Source organism: Nomascus leucogenys, chromosome 15 (genome assembly GCF_006542625.1).
Source record: "Nomascus leucogenys isolate Asia chromosome 15, Asia_NLE_v1, whole genome shotgun sequence".
NCBI lineage: Eukaryota > Metazoa > Chordata > Mammalia > Primates > Hylobatidae > Nomascus > Nomascus leucogenys.
Window position 1 is genome coordinate 62,472,832 of NC_044395.1, and position 20,334 is coordinate 62,493,165.

General features: G+C 37.8%; 1 protein-coding gene and 1 pseudogene across 3 annotated transcripts in view; one reads left to right on the top strand and one right to left on the bottom strand.

The window, feature by feature from the left end:
- The window catches only part of PPME1 (protein phosphatase methylesterase 1), an 88,350-nt gene that overhangs the window by 18,509 nt on the left and 49,507 nt on the right, over positions 1-20,334 (bottom strand). For both annotated transcript variants that reach the window (XR_004033706.1, XM_030829767.1), the window contains exons 4-8: positions 12,271-12,328; positions 11,424-11,475; positions 6,284-6,438; positions 5,705-5,795; positions 407-472 (exon numbers count right to left, since the gene is read on the bottom strand). Coding sequence is in view for 1 of the 2 variants with exons in the window: in XM_030829767.1 (XP_030685627.1) it covers positions 407-472; positions 5,705-5,795; positions 6,284-6,438; positions 11,424-11,475; positions 12,271-12,328 (422 nt within the window). In the remaining variant the exon portion in view is untranslated. The remainder of the gene's footprint in view (positions 1-406; positions 473-5,704; positions 5,796-6,283; positions 6,439-11,423; positions 11,476-12,270; positions 12,329-20,334) is intronic.
- Positions 13,817-19,777, top strand: LOC100605824 (annotated as a pseudogene). The gene is made up of 2 exons (XR_179466.3): positions 13,817-14,234; positions 16,563-19,777. The product of XR_179466.3 is annotated as a transmembrane 9 superfamily member 3-like (transcript).

Below are 20,334 nucleotides of genomic sequence, written 5' to 3' on the forward strand. Positions count from 1 at the left end.
TATGCCAGAGCTTTTTTATTATAATTCCCTCACAGCCAGGTTTGGCTTAGGAGACCGTTACTAGAATGAAACTCAGCTGCTATCACTAAAGTGAACATAATTTGTAATGCCTATGCTCTGGGATTTGCTTTTTAACACGTAGAAGTTTGCTAAGGTAATCCAGTATTAAATGAGGAGGAAAAAAAAAGGGAAGGAAAGGAAGGAGGGGAAGGAAAGGAAGGAGAGAAAGGAAGGAAGGCAAAAGAAGATCTATGTCTGTCCCAACTGAACTCACCTGTAAAATTATTTAAAATAATAAAAGCATTTACCAGAATGGTAGAATCAGTGTAAGACAAAAGAAGCAATCTGTAATTCCCTCACCATGTTTCCGCCTCTAACCAGACCAAAGGGTAAGAGTAAGACCTACTGTTTGACTTGGCCAACCATTGAGACACGGGCAGACTCCAGATTTCGAATCTGGCCACTCTTCACACTGGGAAAGAAAAGAAGGAAGAGAGAAGGTTATTCAGGATCCATTGTATCACATCATTGGAATCAAATAAATAATTCTACAGATTATGTGAGACCTAATAAAAAGTAGTGATCACTAGTGTTTCTTACTATAGAGATTGCCACTATTACTCACCTGGCTACATGGTTTTACAAGTAAAAATTAAGTAAAAACATCATAGCCATTTCAGTTCTGCAGATATTTATCAAGAGGATACTAGGTGCCAGGCCTATATTCAAGAAGCACATAATTTGGTAGGGAGAAAAAGACACACATAATGTTAATATAATAAGGCAAGGTTCAAAGAAGGCACTTGACCATGAATGAGGAGGTCAGAGAAAGCTCCCCAGAGGTCACAGCTAAACTGAGGAGTATAGATAACAAGTTTAACCAGAAAATAAAAGAGGTTGGTTAGAGCATTCTAGGCAGAGGGCACATTATGAACAAAGGTGCTGTGATGTGAAAGTTGGCAAGATAATGATTTTAGAGAACTGGGTGCAAGGAGAAGCAGGGAGGAGGCAAAAGAGGAGCGTGACAGAATAGGATTGGTAGGCAGGCGCCAGCTTCTCCAGGGCCTTGTGTGCCGTGCTACAGGGCTTAGGCTATCTGAATAAATTAGTCTGCTCACATTTGTCCACCTAAGTACAACTACGGGCAAAGCAAAATGACTGCATTCCCAGGGTGAACTGGAAACACTGCCTGAAGCAAGCCACCAAGAGAAAGCACTTCTTTAAATCTCATTTCTTAGTTTAACAAATCATTCAAAATTTTAAAGCCCCCCTCCTCAGATAATGACATTATTTCTTACTTTAATGGTAAACCGAGGCAATCAGAACTATTACCTCATCTTTTAACTACCAAATGAATCCACATATTCACCAATACTTGTAATAATATACTGTGCCTTGATGCCTGTTTAATACATGAAATATCTCTATTCCTATCAAGGCCAACCTCAGGCACTAGTTCCCATCCCCTCTTGCTTCTGAAAAGATACTCTTTCTTTCAGTTATCCTGTCTCTCTTCTGTGTCACTTTTTTTCTCTCGTGGATGTCACAAGCATACTCTATTATCTAGCCTTTAAAAACATTCCCAATGCCACATTCACTACTACCTATTACTCCATTTCTCTGCTCTCCTATACAGCAAAGCTCCTCAAAAGAGTTACCTTGCTTTCTCTACTTTGTCACCTCTCATCCTTTCCCCAACTTATATCTGATTTTTATCTCCCATTTATTTTCAGATATTTATTTTGTCAAGGTCACGTCTATCATGCCAATTCCAATGGTCATTTCTTGGTCCTCATCTTACTTGATCTCTCTGCAGCATCTGACACAGTTGTTCTCTCCCTCCTTCTACAAACACTTACTATACTCACCTGGTTTTCCTTTTACCTCATCAACTGTGCCTTTTCAGTTTCTTTGTTGGATCTTCCTCTTCTTCCCAAGCTCTAAATATTGTGGAATATCCCAAGACTCAGTCTTGGATCTTTTTCCTATCAATATCAAGTTCCTAGGTCCTTACATTCAATCATTCACTTTTAAATATTAACTATGTGATGACGATTCTCCAATTTATCTCTAGTTCAGCCTCTTCTAACTAGTATATACAACTGCCTACTTAACATTTCCACTTACATATGTAATAAGCATTTGAGTTTATCCAAACAAAACTGATTCTCTGCCCCTTATTTGCTCCCATATCTACTTCTTTCTGTTTCTACCATTCACCCAATTGCTTGGGCTTAAAACCTAGAAGTCATCCTTAAGTCCCTTCCCGCCCTCCCCCATCTCTCTCCCAACATTCAATCCATAAACCAGTCCTGTCAGCTCTACCTTGAAAATACATTAAAAAATGACTCTCTTCCTCTGTTGCCATCCTAGTCTATGTTTACCATTATTACTCTCCTTTACTATAACAGTCTCCTAACCAACTTCACACCTCATTCCCCACTTCTTCTTCTATTCGATTTTCCTCAGAACAGCCAGAGTGGTAAAACCAAGATGCAAATTTGTATCTGTCTGACCTCAAAGCCCAGGGTTCCCCTAACTTTTTTGTTTTGTTTCGAGACAAGGTCTCACTCTGTTGTTCAGGCTAAAGTGCAGTGGCATGATCATAGCTCACTATAACCTTGAACTTCTGGGCTCAAATGATCCTCCCACCTCAGCCTCCTGAGTAGCTGGGACTACAGGCACATGCCACCACACCCAGCTAATTAAAAAATATATATTTTTTTGTAGAGACAGGGTCTCACTATGTTGCCCAGGCTGGTCTCAAACTCCTGGCCTCAAGTGATAGTCCTATCTCAGCCTCCCAAAGCACTGGGATTACAGGTGTGAGCCACCACACCTGGTCTAAAGCCCAGGTTCTTAATGACTATACCCCTGCTGCCTCTCATTAGGAAACCTATGAGAGCAAAAGCAGTAATTCATTGGCCTTATATTTCAACATAAAAAAAAATCTGGAATAGCCAAAATGGCCATCAGTCATAAACTTGATTCAGATATCCAGAAGAATAAAAAACAAAATTACCAAATACCTCATAGTATAATAATTTTCAGGTTCAGAAAAATCAGTGACTCTCATGAAACCCAGAACATCTTAACAATTAACAAACAGAACCCTTATTCTATCCTGTATCTGGCAAAAGATACAAGACTACTTTAAGAGAAGGCCTACCATGATACCCAGGCTGCATTAGGTGTATCCCCTGGCTTCCTTCATTGTGTTATGTTTATGCATTTCCTTGTTTGCATCCCCAGTTTTTTGATGATATGAACTGAGCCTGATTCATCCCCCAGTTCTTAGATCAGGTACTGACACATCTTGGGCACTAGAAAAAAAAACTTACCAAATAAATTTTTAGAGTTTGGAAAAAGGGCCAGGCGCAGTGGCTCATACCTATTATCCCATGACTCTGAGAGGCCGAGGCGGGTGGACAGACTGCTTGAGCTCAGGAGTTCAAGACTAGCCCGGCCAACATGATAAAACCCTGTCTCTACAAAAAAAAAAAAAAAATCAAAAAACAAAAATTAGCTGGGCGTCGTGGTGCACACCTGTGTAGTCCCAGCTACTTGGGTGGCTGAGGCAGGAGGATCGCTTGAGCCCAGAAGGTCAAGGCTGCGGTGAGAGCTATAATCACACCACTGGACTCCAGCCTGGGCAACAGAGTGACACCCTGTCTCAAAAAAAAAAAAAAGTTTGGATAAAAGATGGATGGGCTTTAGACAACTGAGCCAAGTCTAGAATAACTTTCTCACTGGTTGTTACTGTGGAAGCAGGCAGGGCACCTGAGATATAAGCCAAGCTGGCAGCAGCTACATTCTTGATGCTATCTGCCCAAGATAGATCTTTGATATTTCTGTGAGAACAGGAATCCTGCATCACAGTAGTGGACAGGAAGTGGTAGAAACAACTTCACCAACACAAACATCATTCTGACAAGCCATATTCTTGCATAAGACCATTTGTCCTAGGAAAACGCCTAGGATATATTTACCAAGTCCTAAATTTCCACTTGATATCTGATTCAGTTAACAGATATATTCTGCCTGCTAGGGCAGTATGCCATATGCTATATGAAAGTAGAAAAGAAACACAGAATAGCTTCTTCCCTTATGATGCAGGAAGGGCATTAAGACAGACATTAATGAAAATTAACAATATGAGCCATATCCCTCAAGGGAGGATTGGAAAACTTAAGGGTATACAGTGCAATATAATAGAGACTTAAAGGTCTCTAGTAATTTTGCTGAAAGAGTCATCTGGGTGGTTTGGAGAACTTAAGAGAAAGTGTTCTGAAGAAGAGACTGGAGATGGAGTTAGAAGAATAGGAAGGAAGATAGGATGATGAAGACATTTATCCAAAGACTGATCTCCTTGTGGGAAGGGACAGTATTTTATTCATCTCTGAATCTTCACTCGTTAGCACAAAATAAGTGTTTAATAAATACTTTATCGGCCAGGCACGGTGGCTCACGCCTGTAATCCCAGCACTTTGGGAGGCCGAGGCGGGCAGATCACAAGGTCAGGAGATCGAGACCATCCTGGCTAACATGGTGAAACCCTGTCTCTACTAAAAATACAAAAAATTAGCCGGGCGTGGTGGCGGGCAACTGTAGTCCCAGCTACTCAGGAGGCTGAGGCAAGAGAATGGCGTGAACCTGGGAGGCAGAGCTTGCAGTGAGCCAAGATCGCGCCACTGCACTCCAGCCTGGGTGACAGAGAGAGACTCCGTCTCAAAAAAAAATAAAAAATAAAAAATAAATAAATAAATAAATAAATAAATAAATAAATACTTTATCAAATGATTAACTGAATTAATGAATAAATTCATTCCTTTGCTTAAATGGAATTCTGTCACTGATTTTTATAAAAACCATTTACCCGTTGAGTTTATTTACCCAAAATCCAAATAAATTTGAGGGAATGGAACCTATAGCCATCTTCCATTTCTCCACCATTTTATCTGAAACACAAAGTAAATCTAAAACCGTGGAGCATCAGAGGTGGATGATGCCTTAGAAACCACCTAGTCTAACCTCTCACCTCAGAGGCAGAAACAGCTAGACAGCAGATGATCAATAATTACTAAGATTCCAGGAGGTACTATGGTGTATTGGGAAAACAATGGGTTTCAGACAACTGAGCCAAATCTAAAATATTTTTAAATATTCAAAAAATTCTGCTGTTTATATAATGTTTCCTTATATGCTATTACAATAAGGCGTGGCAACTGAAATTCTATTCTTTGAACTTGGTGCTTGACCTAAAAAAGAAGAAAAGCTACAATCTAAGATTTAGAATAAAGGCAGCAGTGGCTGGGCACTGTGGCTCATGCCTGCAACCCGAACACTTTGGGAGGCTAAAGTGGGAGGATTACTTGAGGCCAGGAATTTGATTACTTGATTACTTGAGGCCAGGCTAAAGCAGGAGGATTACTTGAGGCCAGCCTGGGTAACATCGCAAGACCTCGTTTCTACAAAAAATTTAAAAATTAGCCAGGCTTGGTGGTGTGTACCTGTAGTCTTAGCAACTTGGGAGGCTGAGGTGGGAGGATTGCTTGAACCTAGGAGTTCAAGGTTGCAGTGAGCTAGGATCATGCCACTGCACTCCAGCCTGGGTGACAGAGTGAGGCCTTGTCTCCTAAATAAATAAATAAGCAAGCAAACAAACAAATTAATTAAATAAAGGCAACAAAGATTTGTTGGTTACCTCCATTCAATAGCATTCTCCAGAGACTTGAAGGTTTTAGGACGACCCCGTAAGAAATTCTGCATGCTATTAAGTGCATCCATAGCTGTACCTGTATGTTAAACAAAAACTGTAACCACATATTTAACTTATTCTGAGCATTTACACTTACTGAGTCAACTACTATACATCTGCTCTTGATGACAGCAGAATTTAGTGATGCTTGCAGAGAAATAAAGATGGCCCTCAATAATTTTTGCCTCTGGGGTATTCACTTCTTTATGTCATGCCCTCACACTGAAGAGGATGACTTGTATTCACAAGCAGCAGTGTGACTTCTGAAGCTGGGTCAGAAAAGACATGGCAGCTTCTTTTTATATGATAGGATTGAAATGTTATGCAGCCATAAAAAGATGTTAATGAAGAGTTTTTGATGACATGGAAAAATGGTTATCTTGTATAAACTTAAAAAAGATATAAAGACAGAGGGACATATTTCAAGATGAATGAAATCAACAATAAACTAAGACAAGGTAATAATCTACCAAGGATGTCTCTTATAAGTAAAATCCTGATTTGGTCAGTGCTAAGAAAACTCACCTTCTACAACATCAATCATGCACAGACCCAAGAGGCTTGGTACCAGGTTGGATGATGCTGTGTGGACTGCAATAGCACCACCCATGCTATGTCCAATCAGCATAATTGGAGGAGGAAGGTCCCCATACATGGCTTCAACCACATTGCCAACGTCTCTGCAAAGAGAAGAAAAAGATCTAAGAATGCTTTCTGACAACACTAAAAACGGTTCTTTCCCAGTTCCTTTCTTTGGTGTGTAACAGTGCTGGGAAACTGTAAAAGTCTATTGGGCCATCTTACAAACATACCTATGTAAACCTTCTAACATGTCCCCAGCATCAATATGTGTAGCCACACACCTAGCTCTCCTGATAAATGGCAGGTAAAGGACTAAAAACCCAAATTACTGAATTTTCCTTTATATCACACTTTCACTGTTCCACATATGTAGTACAGTTACATAAACATATACCTTTATTTTGAACCTAAGATTGAAACTCTGGAAAAATCATTTAACTGCTCTGTTTCAATTTTCCCATCTATAAAACAAGAAAAAAAATGTATTAAGCATTACAATGTAGTAAACCTCAGAATCACAAGATGAGCCTTAGCCTCAGTTTATTTTTCACTATGTGATTTTGGATTAGTTACTTAATCTCTCAGAAACTGAGTTTCAACATCTATAAAAAAAGATAAAAATATCACTGACTGCTCTGGATTGCTTTGAGGATTAACTCAGAAGTGAACAAGAAAACACCTCGAAAGAGTAAAATGCTTCACAAATGTTAATTATTATTTACAATTTCTCATTTGTTTGAAGGATGAACATAAATATAAGTACAGTGCTCTGAGAAACTAGAAAGGTGTTCAGAGCTCATTTTATTGGCTTTGGTTCTAATCTTCAATCATGAATGGACCTGTTTAACAAAGTCTAATTTTAAAGCTTTAAAAATTAGAACTGAAGTATGAAGTTTGGTTTTTAATTACATGTAGGCCTTCCTTGCTATAGCAATAGGTGGATAAGAACAGTAAGTTGTGTTTCTGGAGACCCACTGGCTCTACTGCCTTATTATATATATATTTTTAGGCTAGTTCTACTCCCTTCTTTTGGGAGTGGCTGGTTCAACTTCAAAAGACAGTTTTGTCTTGCTGAGAGTCACTACATACCTTAAGCACTCACACAGTGTTAACCAAATATAGCAAGTGTCAATGTAGGAACACAGACTTTCATATATAGTCTCTACAGTATTTATAATGGCAAAGGCAAATGTTATTAGTTCTGTAGGACCTGATTTTTAAAATCTCATACAACAATTGCAGGAGTGAATAGGGTAGCCTCGGCAATTGTAGACAATCTGAATGGGAGATAGGGAGGCCACCAAACTTTGTAAGTGAAAACAAATAGTTTAATATTCCTTCGGACTGAAATTTAAGATTAAGACAGAAAGTGAAGGAGTTCAGGCAGTCATCCAAAGTGATAACAAATAGTTAAGATGAAAAGTCCAAGCTTCTTTGACACCAGTGCTGCTTCTATACTAACACAAAATTCTCTCTGGGAGACAAAATGATATGAAGGAAAGAAAAGAGAACTAATACTTATTCAGTGCTTCTTTTTCAGTTGTGCTATAAACTTTCTTATAACATCACCTAATGTAATCCTTCAGCAGCCCTGTCTAGAAGGTTCTGTATTAATCAATTAATCTCACTGGGTCTATAAAAATATTATTGCATTTTCTCGCTGGGTCTATAAAAATATTATTGCATTTCTACCAAGTAAAAAGAGCTGCAGATTCTTGTTACCTCACTGAAACATATTTTCAATGTTTCAATGGGTTAACCAATTTATGCCTAGTGTTCCACTACTGCAACACTAAGTATGTGGGAGTTATTTATATCCTACTGCCCAAGGTCATCACCAAGTTCTGAGTGCAAAAATTCAAAAAATTGCAACCTCAGGCATAAATGGTAAAGCCATCTCCCCTTGGCATAGGGTACTGTGAATTCAGAGTAATTTCATGAAGTCAAAACCATGATGCCTTTGCTCAGAGGCCACTGGAAAATATCAGGAACAAAGATTCGATAATATGTGGTCTTTAGAGTAAGTAACACAGAGGAAATTATTATACATACAGTTTCTAAAAAATAAAACAGGTAGTATTCCAAAGCTAATTCTGCATATTAAAATAACAGACCAGAAATATTATATGCTCAATTAATTAATCTAAAACAACATTGGATATAATTTTGGGGGCAAACTTTTTTTTTTAAAGAAAAGACTAAGTTTAAAACATGTTTATATTAAATATCAATATGTAATTTCCAGAATAATTATTGAACAATTCCAAGAAACTTTCGGTTGGTAACAGATAAATAATGAGTAAAATAAAAGGATGCTATGGACGATTATCTAAGTCCAAGTCTCCTTAAAATACACATTAACTGAATTGAAGGGGTTCTGCAGTATCTGCCTCATGCACAAAGGTAGAGAGGTCTGAAACACACCAACTGAACATCATGTCTGAGCTTAAGAAAGGCATATTTACCCAGGTAGAAGGTAGTTACGATCAATCACTTGATCATCTACCACCAAGAGAAATTTATTGTTATTAAAATCAAGCAGAGCATTCAGTCAACAAGTACCTTACTTGAGATAAGTCCTGAAAATCCAGAGAAATACAATAAAGATGAAATAGGAAGGGTTACCTACAAATCTAGACTGTAACTGGATGTATCACAATTTTGGTGGATGCTTTTTAAAGGGATTCTGTCATATTTTAATGCTAGGTTAATTTTCTGAGAAGCATTACTGTGTATCACAGAAATTGGAATATCAGAATGACCCAAGCTCAAATTTTGGCTTTTTCACATACTTTCTTATGTAGTATTTAGGTTCTGCAGTTGATAATAAGTATGCCTATTTTGAGATTTTTTTTTTTCCCACAGTAACTGAATTCAGAAATCACACAAATGTTTTACTGCTTGGATAATTTCAGCAAGAATCCAATTTGTTCGCCCTTTTGATTCTTGGTCATCATCTTCATCTACTGTGGATGATTTTTATCATTGAAAAATTGTTTTGGTGCCAGTTATCAACTTACTACCTCAACTCCAATTCATCCTTCATTGCCTACTCTACAAAAATAGATGTGAGGCCTGTAAATATTTTTCCCTTGCCAGTAGGCATGATGTTAAGCCATGTTAATGGAGGGTGCTAGAGAAACACAGAACTTCCCCCAGTATCCAACTCCTGCCAATTCCTGCACAATTCCTCCAGCACAAGTGGCTTTTCCAGTACTCTAGCCCTCCCCAACCCAGTGTTTTTGTAGCCAAGTGCCTCTGGTGAGATACCTCCCCACGAATAGCTTTCCCTATACCCTAGAGGGCAGAATTCTGTTGGGTTCCAAAGGGCAGATTTTCAGCAAGTTCTAACTTTCGGTAAGCCATGGTTGTGCATTCTCCAACAAGGTCTAGATCTCAACCCTGGGTGCACTCCTTCAGCCCAAGGGAGTAGTGGCTGTTCCTTATATCTGCTATTCCTATATTATTAAGAATTTTCGTTACTTCTTACTACCAGTCGCTCATTCCAATCCTCTGTTATAGTGAATAATTCTTTATATTCAACTTTACTTATTCAAATTACTACGTGGTTTCTCTTTCCTGATAAGCCCCAGACTGAAACATTATTATTTAGTCCATGTTTCCTTAAGGTTCTCAATTAATTCTTCAATTTCCTCTAGAATGTCAACCAAGCCATCATCATCAATTTGTCTGACTGCCTGGACACTCAGATGATGTATTTCACTTTTTTGTTAAAAGTCAAGAAACCCTTTACTTCCTTAAAAATCATTCACAAATCTTCCTATACGTATCACTAACAGGCTTGACTGTTTGAGGATATATTGCTCTCATATTAAAGGCAGTAGGAATAACTGGAGGAACAGATTCTTACCTCTCTTTTCATAGTTTTTAAGGCATATGTTCATTGAGTGGAATGATATTCATACTATACACATTATTTCTTTCCCTCTCTCTCTGCCAAGGACTATAGTTGAATGACCATAAATTCAATCTACTGACTGTGTGACTTCATACAGTTATTCAACCTATATGAGCCAGTTTCCTCATCTGTAAAAGGGTATGTATATCTGTATTACAGAGTTAATAATGAGGATTAATTTCAATAAATGATTACATAAGTTAATGATTTATTATTAATAAATGCTTAGTTCATACTTTAATGAAAGTTGGCAGATAAAAAGTACACAAATAACATCTACCATAATAATAAAACAAATTATCTCCAGGTAGATGGTGAAAAGATAATAATATTAAAATTATTGCCACATCAGTTTGGGCTCTGAAGGAAAATGTTTATTCTTAAATTAAAGCTGCTAAAGTAAAAGAGGGCAAGATATTTTTGGCCAAAGTGACCAAATACCTGCGAGAGTATGTATTAAAGCAGAGTGGCTAGAAGAATCCTATTTATGCTATAGGTCAGTGATTCCCAAACAACAGTCATTGAACTGGCTCCATCAGATTCCTATACAGAGCTTTATCAAAATATAAATGCCCAGACTCCACTGCTAGAAGTAGATCTGGGGTAGGGTCAAGTCATCCGTATGTCTAGTAACTTCTCAAGTGATTCTGATGAGTGAGCAGTTTTAAGAGCCACCAAATATGCTACATTCATTTTTTACTTTAGGCCCAGGGTATAACTGTCATTTTTTAATATCATGTTCTCATCCTTCTATGACATAAGACGGAGAATGTGCGCAGGATACCTGAAGGAGATACTCTCAAGGCCTCTCGCATACAACTACTTTTCCAAGCGTAAGACCATGATAGGTACGTACCCAGATTCAATGCAATTCCATCAACAGAAGAAAACTTTTCAAAAGCCTTCACAAACTAAATTGTGCCTTGAAGAATTTTCATGTGCTTTATATGATGACCATTGCATTGGACATACCAAGAAAGATGCAGGTTTCTTTCAAGATTAAACAGTAAGGAGAAACCAGAAGTAGAGGAGAGAGAACAGAAGTAAAATTTTCCTTGTGGTAATTATTCTCCAACAATCTCATCAGGAAAGTGATAAAGTTATAGTACTATTTATAATAGTGATGGGAGACAGGCAATGTATAAGAAATATTTGGTTACTTACTTTGCCATTGTTTCTGCAGACAGATCTTCAGGATTCTTGACTTTTGTTTCACCTAAAATGAAAATATTTTTAAAATAAAATTCCCACAGACAGGAATTATAAAAGCAGAAGTATTCTCTTTTAAAAATATCATCTTTGGACAATGGATTAGGGACTTTACAATTTTACACAATGAGTTTAGCAAGGATTTTCTTCAGAAAAATCTTTATAGTTATCCTAAGAAGGATAATTACAGTAGCCTAGCAAAGATTTATCCACATTCCTTATACATCAGCATAAGAATTTGACTTTAAAGGACCTTTTCTTAGCTTAACACATATAAAATACAAAAATAAATACTATATATAAAACTTTAATATATATACAGACACATACATTTGTAAAGACTAGAAGCTAGGACTTCCTTCAAAATGCCCAAATCAAGCTGGGCGCAGTGGCTCACACCTGTAATGCTAGCACTCTGGGAGGCTGAGGTGGATGGATCACTTGAGGTCAAGAGTTCGATATCAGCCTGGCCAACATGGTGAAACCCTGTCTCTACTAAAAATACAAAAATTAGCTGGGCATGGTGGCACATATCTGTAATCCCAGCTACTAAGGAGTCTGAGGCAGGAGAATTGCTTGAACCCAGGAGGCAGAGGTTGCAGTGAGCTGAGATTGTGCCACTGCATCCCAGCCTGGGTGACAGAATGAGACTCTATCTCCAACAACAACAACAACAACAAAAAGCTCAAATGGAATAGACCAGGTTATTTTATGGCCACGTTGAAATTTCTAATAGTTACGACTATTCAAAGGGGCTTGATGACTATAATCCAGTTAATGGCTAATTAAGAATTTTACTCACCATGACTTCGCAGATCCAAAGCCACAATCCTACACTGAACTCTACTAATAATCGCTGCCTAGGAGAAAAAGGAAAAGTAGTTAAGACACATCTAGGATAACAAATTTCACCCAATTCCCAATGATAACTTCGTAAAATGAACTGCCATCAGAATTCAAAGGACCCAAGAGAATCAAAAGACTTTCTAGTTTTAAGCAAAATGAAAGAATGATGATTTTCTACCAGTTTTGGCATATACTGTGGTTCTGTCCCAACTTCAAAATATGGCTTTCCCTACCTAAATCCCTCTTTCAATCTTAATTCTTCCTATCCTTTCTTGACACACACAGTTAAGAGCCTTTAGACAATGACCCTCTGAGCTCTGGTTTTCATCTATATTCCTTGGATATCTTTTCCTTACTCTGGAGAGAGAATGCCTTAGATAAGGACAGTGAGTCAGTTTATATCTTGGCTCAAGACATCACAGAAACATGACATTCAAATCATGAAATTTGCTGAAAGTAGCAGAACTCATGGAATCTACTAAAGATTCACTTAAGACAGATACTGCAGAACATACCAGCTTGTGTACCTATTAAAAATGTATTGAAAAAGAAATCATAATATCATGGGGGAGGTACAATTTTAGAGGGTGAAAAAAAATCTGAAATAATTGAGGATCTTCTTCCTCAACTAAACTGGATTCTTCGACAATAATATATCACAATTAGGGCTAGCAAATGTGACCAAATTTTAACTTTTAAGAATAAGAGAACTGTCTAGTCTAACCGTCACATTTTATGAATGAGAAAACTGAGGCCAAGAGAAAGAAAATTATTTGCCCAGGGTCGCACAACAAATTAGGAGTAAAAACAGAACTAGACCCAAGGTAAGTTACCAATACAAAAGTCAACGTAAATCACAAAACAAGTTAGATTCTTAAGTCATATTTTTAAAATCCCCTAGAAAATCAAGTCCGATTCTATTTCTATTATTCTAATGTATACCTTTTAAAGTCAACAATGGAATGAAATTCTACTATACTTTGCTGTTTGTTCCTGAAAGCTATTTGCTAATTTACAGGAGTTATTTAGTGACAGTAAAGCCTTCAGTGACAAAAACAAATCCATGTTAGAAATAAAATTAAGTGGCAAAGATAGTATGAATTTGCTTGATTGCTCTAGATAAAAGAATAGAACCAGGTTTACAAAACAGAAACAAAACATATATTTGAAATTCCAATCTTTAACTTGAAAGCAATGATTTACAATCATAGGTGCCTGTCAGAAAATCACTACAAATATTAAAAACAAAATTTTCATTTATTTATTTAACAAATCTTTCTAATAAAAATCTGGCACCAATGGAGTAATGGGGTTACAGGAGGGAAAAATACTGGCAATACTCCTGTTCTCATGATATCTACATTCTACTATGGTGGAGGAAGACTAGAAAAAAATAAATGAGCAAAGTAAATTCACAGACTAACACATGCTTTAAAGATGATAAAAAAGAGCAGATGTATGGTAGCTACTCCAGATCTTGTCACAAACAGTACAACTCTGCTACTTCTGAAATGGATGAGTGGAAAGCAGCTATTTAAGAACTAGACTTGGGGGGGCAGAGGAGGCCCAGAAGCGGGCGGTGACAGCGACAGCGGCGGCAGAGGAGGCAGCGGCTGGGCCCGAGCCCCGTGCGTCTGTCCGCCCCCTGTGGATGCGAATTGGCCACAGCGGAGGCGCCAGCGGCGGAGGAGTCGGTGGGGCGCGGAGGATGAGGCCGCTGCCTGGCGCTCCTGGCGTGGCGGCGGCCGTCGCGCTGTTGCTGCTGCTGCTGCTGCTGCTACTGCTGCTGCTGCTGCTGCCGCTGCTGCCGCCGCCGCCGCCCCGGGCACAGGGGGACGAGCACGAACACACGTATCAAGATAAAGAGGAAGTTGTCTTATGGATGAATACTGTTGGGCCCTACCATAATCGTCAAGAAACATATAAAGTCAGGTAGCGTGATGCCTCCAGCTTTGTTCTTTTGGCTTAGGATTGACTTGGCGATACGGGCTCTTTTTTTGGTTCCATATGAACTTTAAAGTAGTTTTTTCCAATTCTGTGAAGAAAGTCATTGGTAGCTTGATGGGGATGGCATTGAATCCATAAATTACCTTGGGCAGTATGGCCATTTTCACGATATTGATTCTTCCAACCCATGAGCATGGAATGTTCTTCCATTTGTTTGTATCCTCTTTTATTTCATTGAGCAGTGGTTTGTAGTTCTCCTTGAAGAGGTCCTTCACGTCCCTTGTAAGTTGGATTCCTAGGTATTTCATTCTCTTTGAAGCAATTGTGAATGGGAGTTCACTCATGATTTGGCTCTCTGTCTGTTATTGGTGTACAAGAATGCTTGTGATTTTTGCACATTGATTTTGTATCCTGAGACTTTGCTGAAGTTGCTAATCAGCTTAAGGAGATTTTGGGCTGAGACGATGGGGTTTTCTAGATATACAATCATGTCATCTGCAAACAGGGACAATTTGACTTCCTCTTTTCCTAATTGAATACCCTTTATTTCCTTCTCCTGCCTGATTGCTCTGGCCAGAACTTCCAGCACTATGTTGAATAGGAGTGGTGAGAGAGGGCATCCCTGTCTTGTGCCAGTTTTCAAAAGGAATGCTTCCAGTTTTTGCCCATTCAGTATGATATTGGCTGTGGGTTTGTCATAGATAGCTCTTATTATTTTGAGATACGTCCCATCAATACCTAATTTATTGAGAGTTTTTAGCAAGAAGGGTTGTTGAATTTTGTCAAAGGCCTTTTCTGCATCTATTGAGATAATCATGTGGTTTTTGTCTTTGGTTCTGTTTATATGCTGGATTACATTTATTGAACGCTACATTAACCAAAACAGCATGGTACTGGTACCACAACAGAGACATAGATCAATGGAACAGAACAGAGCCCTCAGAAATGATGCCACATTTCTACAACTATCTGATCTTTGACAAACCTGACAAAAACAAGAAATGGGGAAAGGATTCCCTATTTAATAAATGGTGCTGGGAAAACTGGCTAGCCATATGTAGAAAGCTGAAACTGGATCCCTTCCTTACACCTTATACAAAAATTAATTCAAGATGGATTAAAGACTTAAATGCTAGACCTAAAACCATTGAAATCCTACAAGAAAACCTAGGCAATACCATTCAGGACATAGGCGTGGGCAAGGACTTCATGTCTAAAACACCAAAAGCAATGGCAACAAAAGCCAAAATTGACAAATGGGATCTCATTAAACTAAAGAGCTTCTGCACAGCAAAAGAAACTACCATCAGAGTGAACAGGCAACCTACAGAATGGGAGAAAATTTTTGCAACCTACTCATCTGACAAAGGGCTAATATTCAGAATCTACAATGAACTCAAACAAATTTACAAGAAAAAAACAAACAACCCCATCAAAAAGTGGGCGAAGGACATGAACAGACACTTCTCAAAAGAAGCCATTTATGCAGCCAAAAAAAATGAAAAAATGCTCATCATCACTGGCCATCAGAGAAATGCAAATCAAAACCACAGTGAGATACCATCTCACACCAGTTAGAATGGCCATCATTAAAAAGTCAGGAAACAACAGGTGCTGCAGAGGATGTGGAGAAATAGGAACACTTTTACACTGTTGGTGGGACTGTAAACTAGTTCAACCATTGTGGAAGTCAGTGTGGCGATTCCTCAGGGATCTAGAACTAGAAATACCATTTGACCCAGCCATCCCATTACTGGGTATATACCCAAAGGATTATAAATCATGCTGCTATAAAGACACATGCACACGTATGTTTATTGTGGCACTATTCACAATAGCAAAGACTTGGAACCAACCCAAATGTCCAACAACGATAGACTGGATTAAGAAAATGTGGCACATATACACCATGGAATACTATGCAGCCATAAAAAATGATGAGTTCGTGTCCTTTGTAGGGACATGGATGAAACTGGAAATCATCATTCTCAGTAAACTATCACAAGGACAAAAAACCAAACACCGCATGTTCTCACTCATAGGTGGGAATTGAACAATGAGAACTCATGGACACAGGAAGGGGAACATCACATTCTGGGGACTGTTGTGGGGTGGGGGGAGGGGGGAGGGACAGCATTAGGAGATATACCTAATGCTAAATGACGAGTTAATGGGTGTAGCAAAACAACATGGCACATGGATACATATGTAACAAACCTGCACATTGTGCACATGTACCCTAAAACCTAAAGTATAATAATAAAAATAAATAAATAAATAAATAAAGAAAAAAAAAGAAACATATAAATACTTTTCACTTCCATTCTGTGTGGGGCCAAAAAAAAGTATCAGTCATTACCATGTAACTCTAGGAGAAGCACTTCAAGGGGCTGAACTGGAACTTAGTGGTCTGGATATTAAATTTAAAGATAATGTGAAGCCAGCCAGTTACTGTGAAATTGATTTAGATAAAGAAAAGAGAGACGCATTTGTATATGCCATAAAAAAATCATTACTGGTACCAGATGTACATAGATGATTTACCAATATGGGGTATTGTTGGTGAGGCTGATGAAAATGGAGATTACTATCTTTGGACCTACAAAAAACTTGAAATAGGTTTTAATGGAAATCGAATTGTTGATGTTAATCTAACTAGTGAAGGAAAGGTGAAACTGGTTCCGAATACTAAAATCCAGATGTCATATTCAGTAAAATGGAAAAAGTCAGATGTGAAATTTGAAGATCGATTTGACAAATATCTTGATCCGTCCTTTTTTCAACATCGGATTCACTGGTTTTCAATTTTCAACTCTTTCATGATGGTGATCTTCTTGGTGGGCTTAGTTTCAATGATTTTAATGAGAACATTAAGAAAAGATTATGCTCAGTAAAGAGGAAGAAATGGATGATATGGATAGAGACCTAGGAAATGAATATGGATGGAAACAGGTGCATGGAGATGTATTAGACCATCAAGTCACCGATATTTTCCTCTCTGATTGGTTCTGGATGTCAGATATTTGCTGTGTCTCTCATTGTTATTATTGTTGCAATGATAGAAGATTTATATACTGACAGGGGATCAATGCTCAGTACAGCCGTATTTGTCTACGCTGCTACGTCTCCAGTGAATGGTTATTTTGGAGGAAGTCTGTATGCTAGACAAGGAGGAAGGAGATGGATAAAGCAGATGTTTATTGGGGCATTCCTTATCCCAGCTATAGTGTGTGGCACTGCCTTCTTCATCAATTTCATAGCCATTTATTACCATGCTTCAAGAGCCATTCCTTTTGGAACAATGGTGGCCGTTTGTTGCATCTGTTTTTTTGTTATTCTTCCTCTAAATCTTGTTGGTACAATACTTGGCCGAAATCTGTCAGGTCAGCCCAACTTTCCTTGTCGTGTCAATGCTGTGCCTCGTCCTATATCAGAGAAAAAAATGGTTCATGGAGCCTGCGGTTATTGTTTGCCTGGGTGGAATTTTACCTTTTGGTTCAATCTTTATTGAAATGTATTTCATCTTCACGTCTTTCTGGGCATATAAGATATATTACGTCTATGGCTTCATGATGCTGGTGCTGGTTATCCTGTGCATTGTGACTGTCTGTGTGACTATTGTGTGCACATATTTTCTACTAAATGCAGAAGATTACCGGTGGCAATGGACAAGTTTTCTCTCTGCTGCATCAACTGCAATCTATGTTTACATGTATTCCTTTTACTACTATTTTTTCAAAACAAAGATGTATGGCTTATTTCAAACATCATTTTACTTTGGATATATGGCAGTATTTAGCACAGCCTTGGGGATAATGTGTGGAGTGATTGGTTACATCGGAACAAGTGTCTTTGTCCGAAAAATCTATACTAATGTGAAAATTGACTAGAGACCCAAGAAAACCTGGAACTTCGGATCAATTTCTTTTTCATAGGGGTGGAACTTGCACAGCAAAAACAAACGCAAGAAGAGATTTGGGCTTTAACACACTGGGTACTTTGTGGGTCTCTCTTTCATCGATGGCTTAAAGTAACATCTATTTCCATTGATCCTAGGTTCTTCCTGACTGCTTTCTCCAACTGTTCACAGCAAATGCTTGGATTTTATGCAGTAGGCATTACTACAGCACATGGCTAATCTTCCCAAAAACTAGCTCATTAAAGATGAAATAGACCAGCTCTCTTCAGTGAAGAGGACAAATAGTTTATTTAAAGCATTTGTTCCAATCAAATAAATAGAGGGAAACTTGGATGCTAAAATTACATGAATAGGAATCTTCCTGGCACTTAGTGTTTCTATGTTATTGAAAAATGATGTTCCAGAAAGATTACTTTTTTCCTCGTATTTTTACTGCCATTGTCGACCTATCGTGAGACATTTTTATATATTGAATCTGGGTTCTTTTTTGACTTTTTTTTTTCCCAATCCAACTGCATCCTTTTTTTTTTAAAAGAGAGAATTAGAAACTATTAAATCCTGCATGTAATATATCTGCTGTCATCTTAGTTGGACCAACTTCCCATTTATTTATCTTAAAACTATACAGTTACATCTTAATTCCATCCAAAGAAGATACAGCTTGAAGACAGAGGTGTACTCTTTACAATGCAATTTACTGTAGAGTTAGAAAGCAAAGTGTTAAATGGAGAAGATACCTGTTTTTATTAAACATTTTGAGATTTAGATAAACTACATTTTAACTGAATGTCTAAAGTGATTATCTTTTTTCCCCCCAAGTTAGTCTTACATCTTTTGGGTTTGAATGAAGGTTTTACATAAGAAATTATTAACAACAAGGGGGGTGGGTAATAGATGTATATAACATTAAATAATGTAACGTAGGTGTACATTCCCAAATGCATTTGGATGTACAGATCGACTACAGAGTACTTTTTTCTTATGATGATTGGTGTAGAAATGTGTTATTTGGATGGCCTTTTACATCTTGCCTACCATTGCATGAAACATTGGGGTTTCTTCAAAATGTGTGTGTCATACTTCTTTTGGGAGGGGGGTTGTTTTCTTCTGTTTATTTTCTGAGACTCCTACAGGAGCCAAATTTGTAATTTAGAGACATTTAATTTTGTTAATCCTGTCTGGGACACTTAAGTAACATCTACAGCATTATTGCTTTAGAATGTTCAAATAAAATTTCCTGACAAAAAAAAAAAGAACTAGACTTAACCAACCATTTTCTCACTAGAATATTATGGTGTTTAGCAATAACTGCAACAATAGCAGTAGGAGCTAATATCTACTAAATCTATGTGCCAGTCAGCAATCTAAGTGCTTCAGATGAATTACCTAACTTTCTCCTCACAACTCTTTATTACTTAGACATAATTTTCAGCATTTTACAGATAAGGGCATTTTACAGAGAGATTAAGTAACTTGCCCAAGGCTAAATAGCTAATAAGTGACAGAGCCGATTTTCAAATCCAAGCTGCCTGGTTCCAGGTGATTTTCAATCCTGGCTACATAACAGAATCACCTAAATACTACTGCCCAGGGACAAACCCACCAGAAATTCTGATTCAAGTGAACTGGGTTATGGGCCAAAGTTATTTATACATTTTCGACTTCTCCAGGTGATTCTAATGTATACCCAAAATGAAGGCCCACTATCCTAACCCTAGACTAGAGAACAGAGACAAGATTGGAAGAACTGGGTAGTAATAACATGCTTCTGTACCACTTTGTAATCTCACCAGATTATCTCAGATAATCTCATATTCTTAAGAAGTCGGCTGGGAAAATATTAGCACAGTTTTTTTTGGCTGACAAAACAGGTTCTTAGAGGTTTATCAAGTATTGGTGAAAGTGTGGAGAAATAGGTATCCCCACAAATACATAATATCCTCAAACTTAATTTTGGCCAATTTGATAAGTGAAAAGTGGTATTGTTTTTAAAAAAAATTTGGTGGGTACATAGTAAGGGTATATATTTGTGGAGTACATTAGATATTCTGATACAGACAAACAATGCATAACCATCACATCAGGCAAATGAGGTAGCCATCACTTTAAGCATTTATCCTTTCTTTGTGTTGAAAACAATCTAATTATACCCTT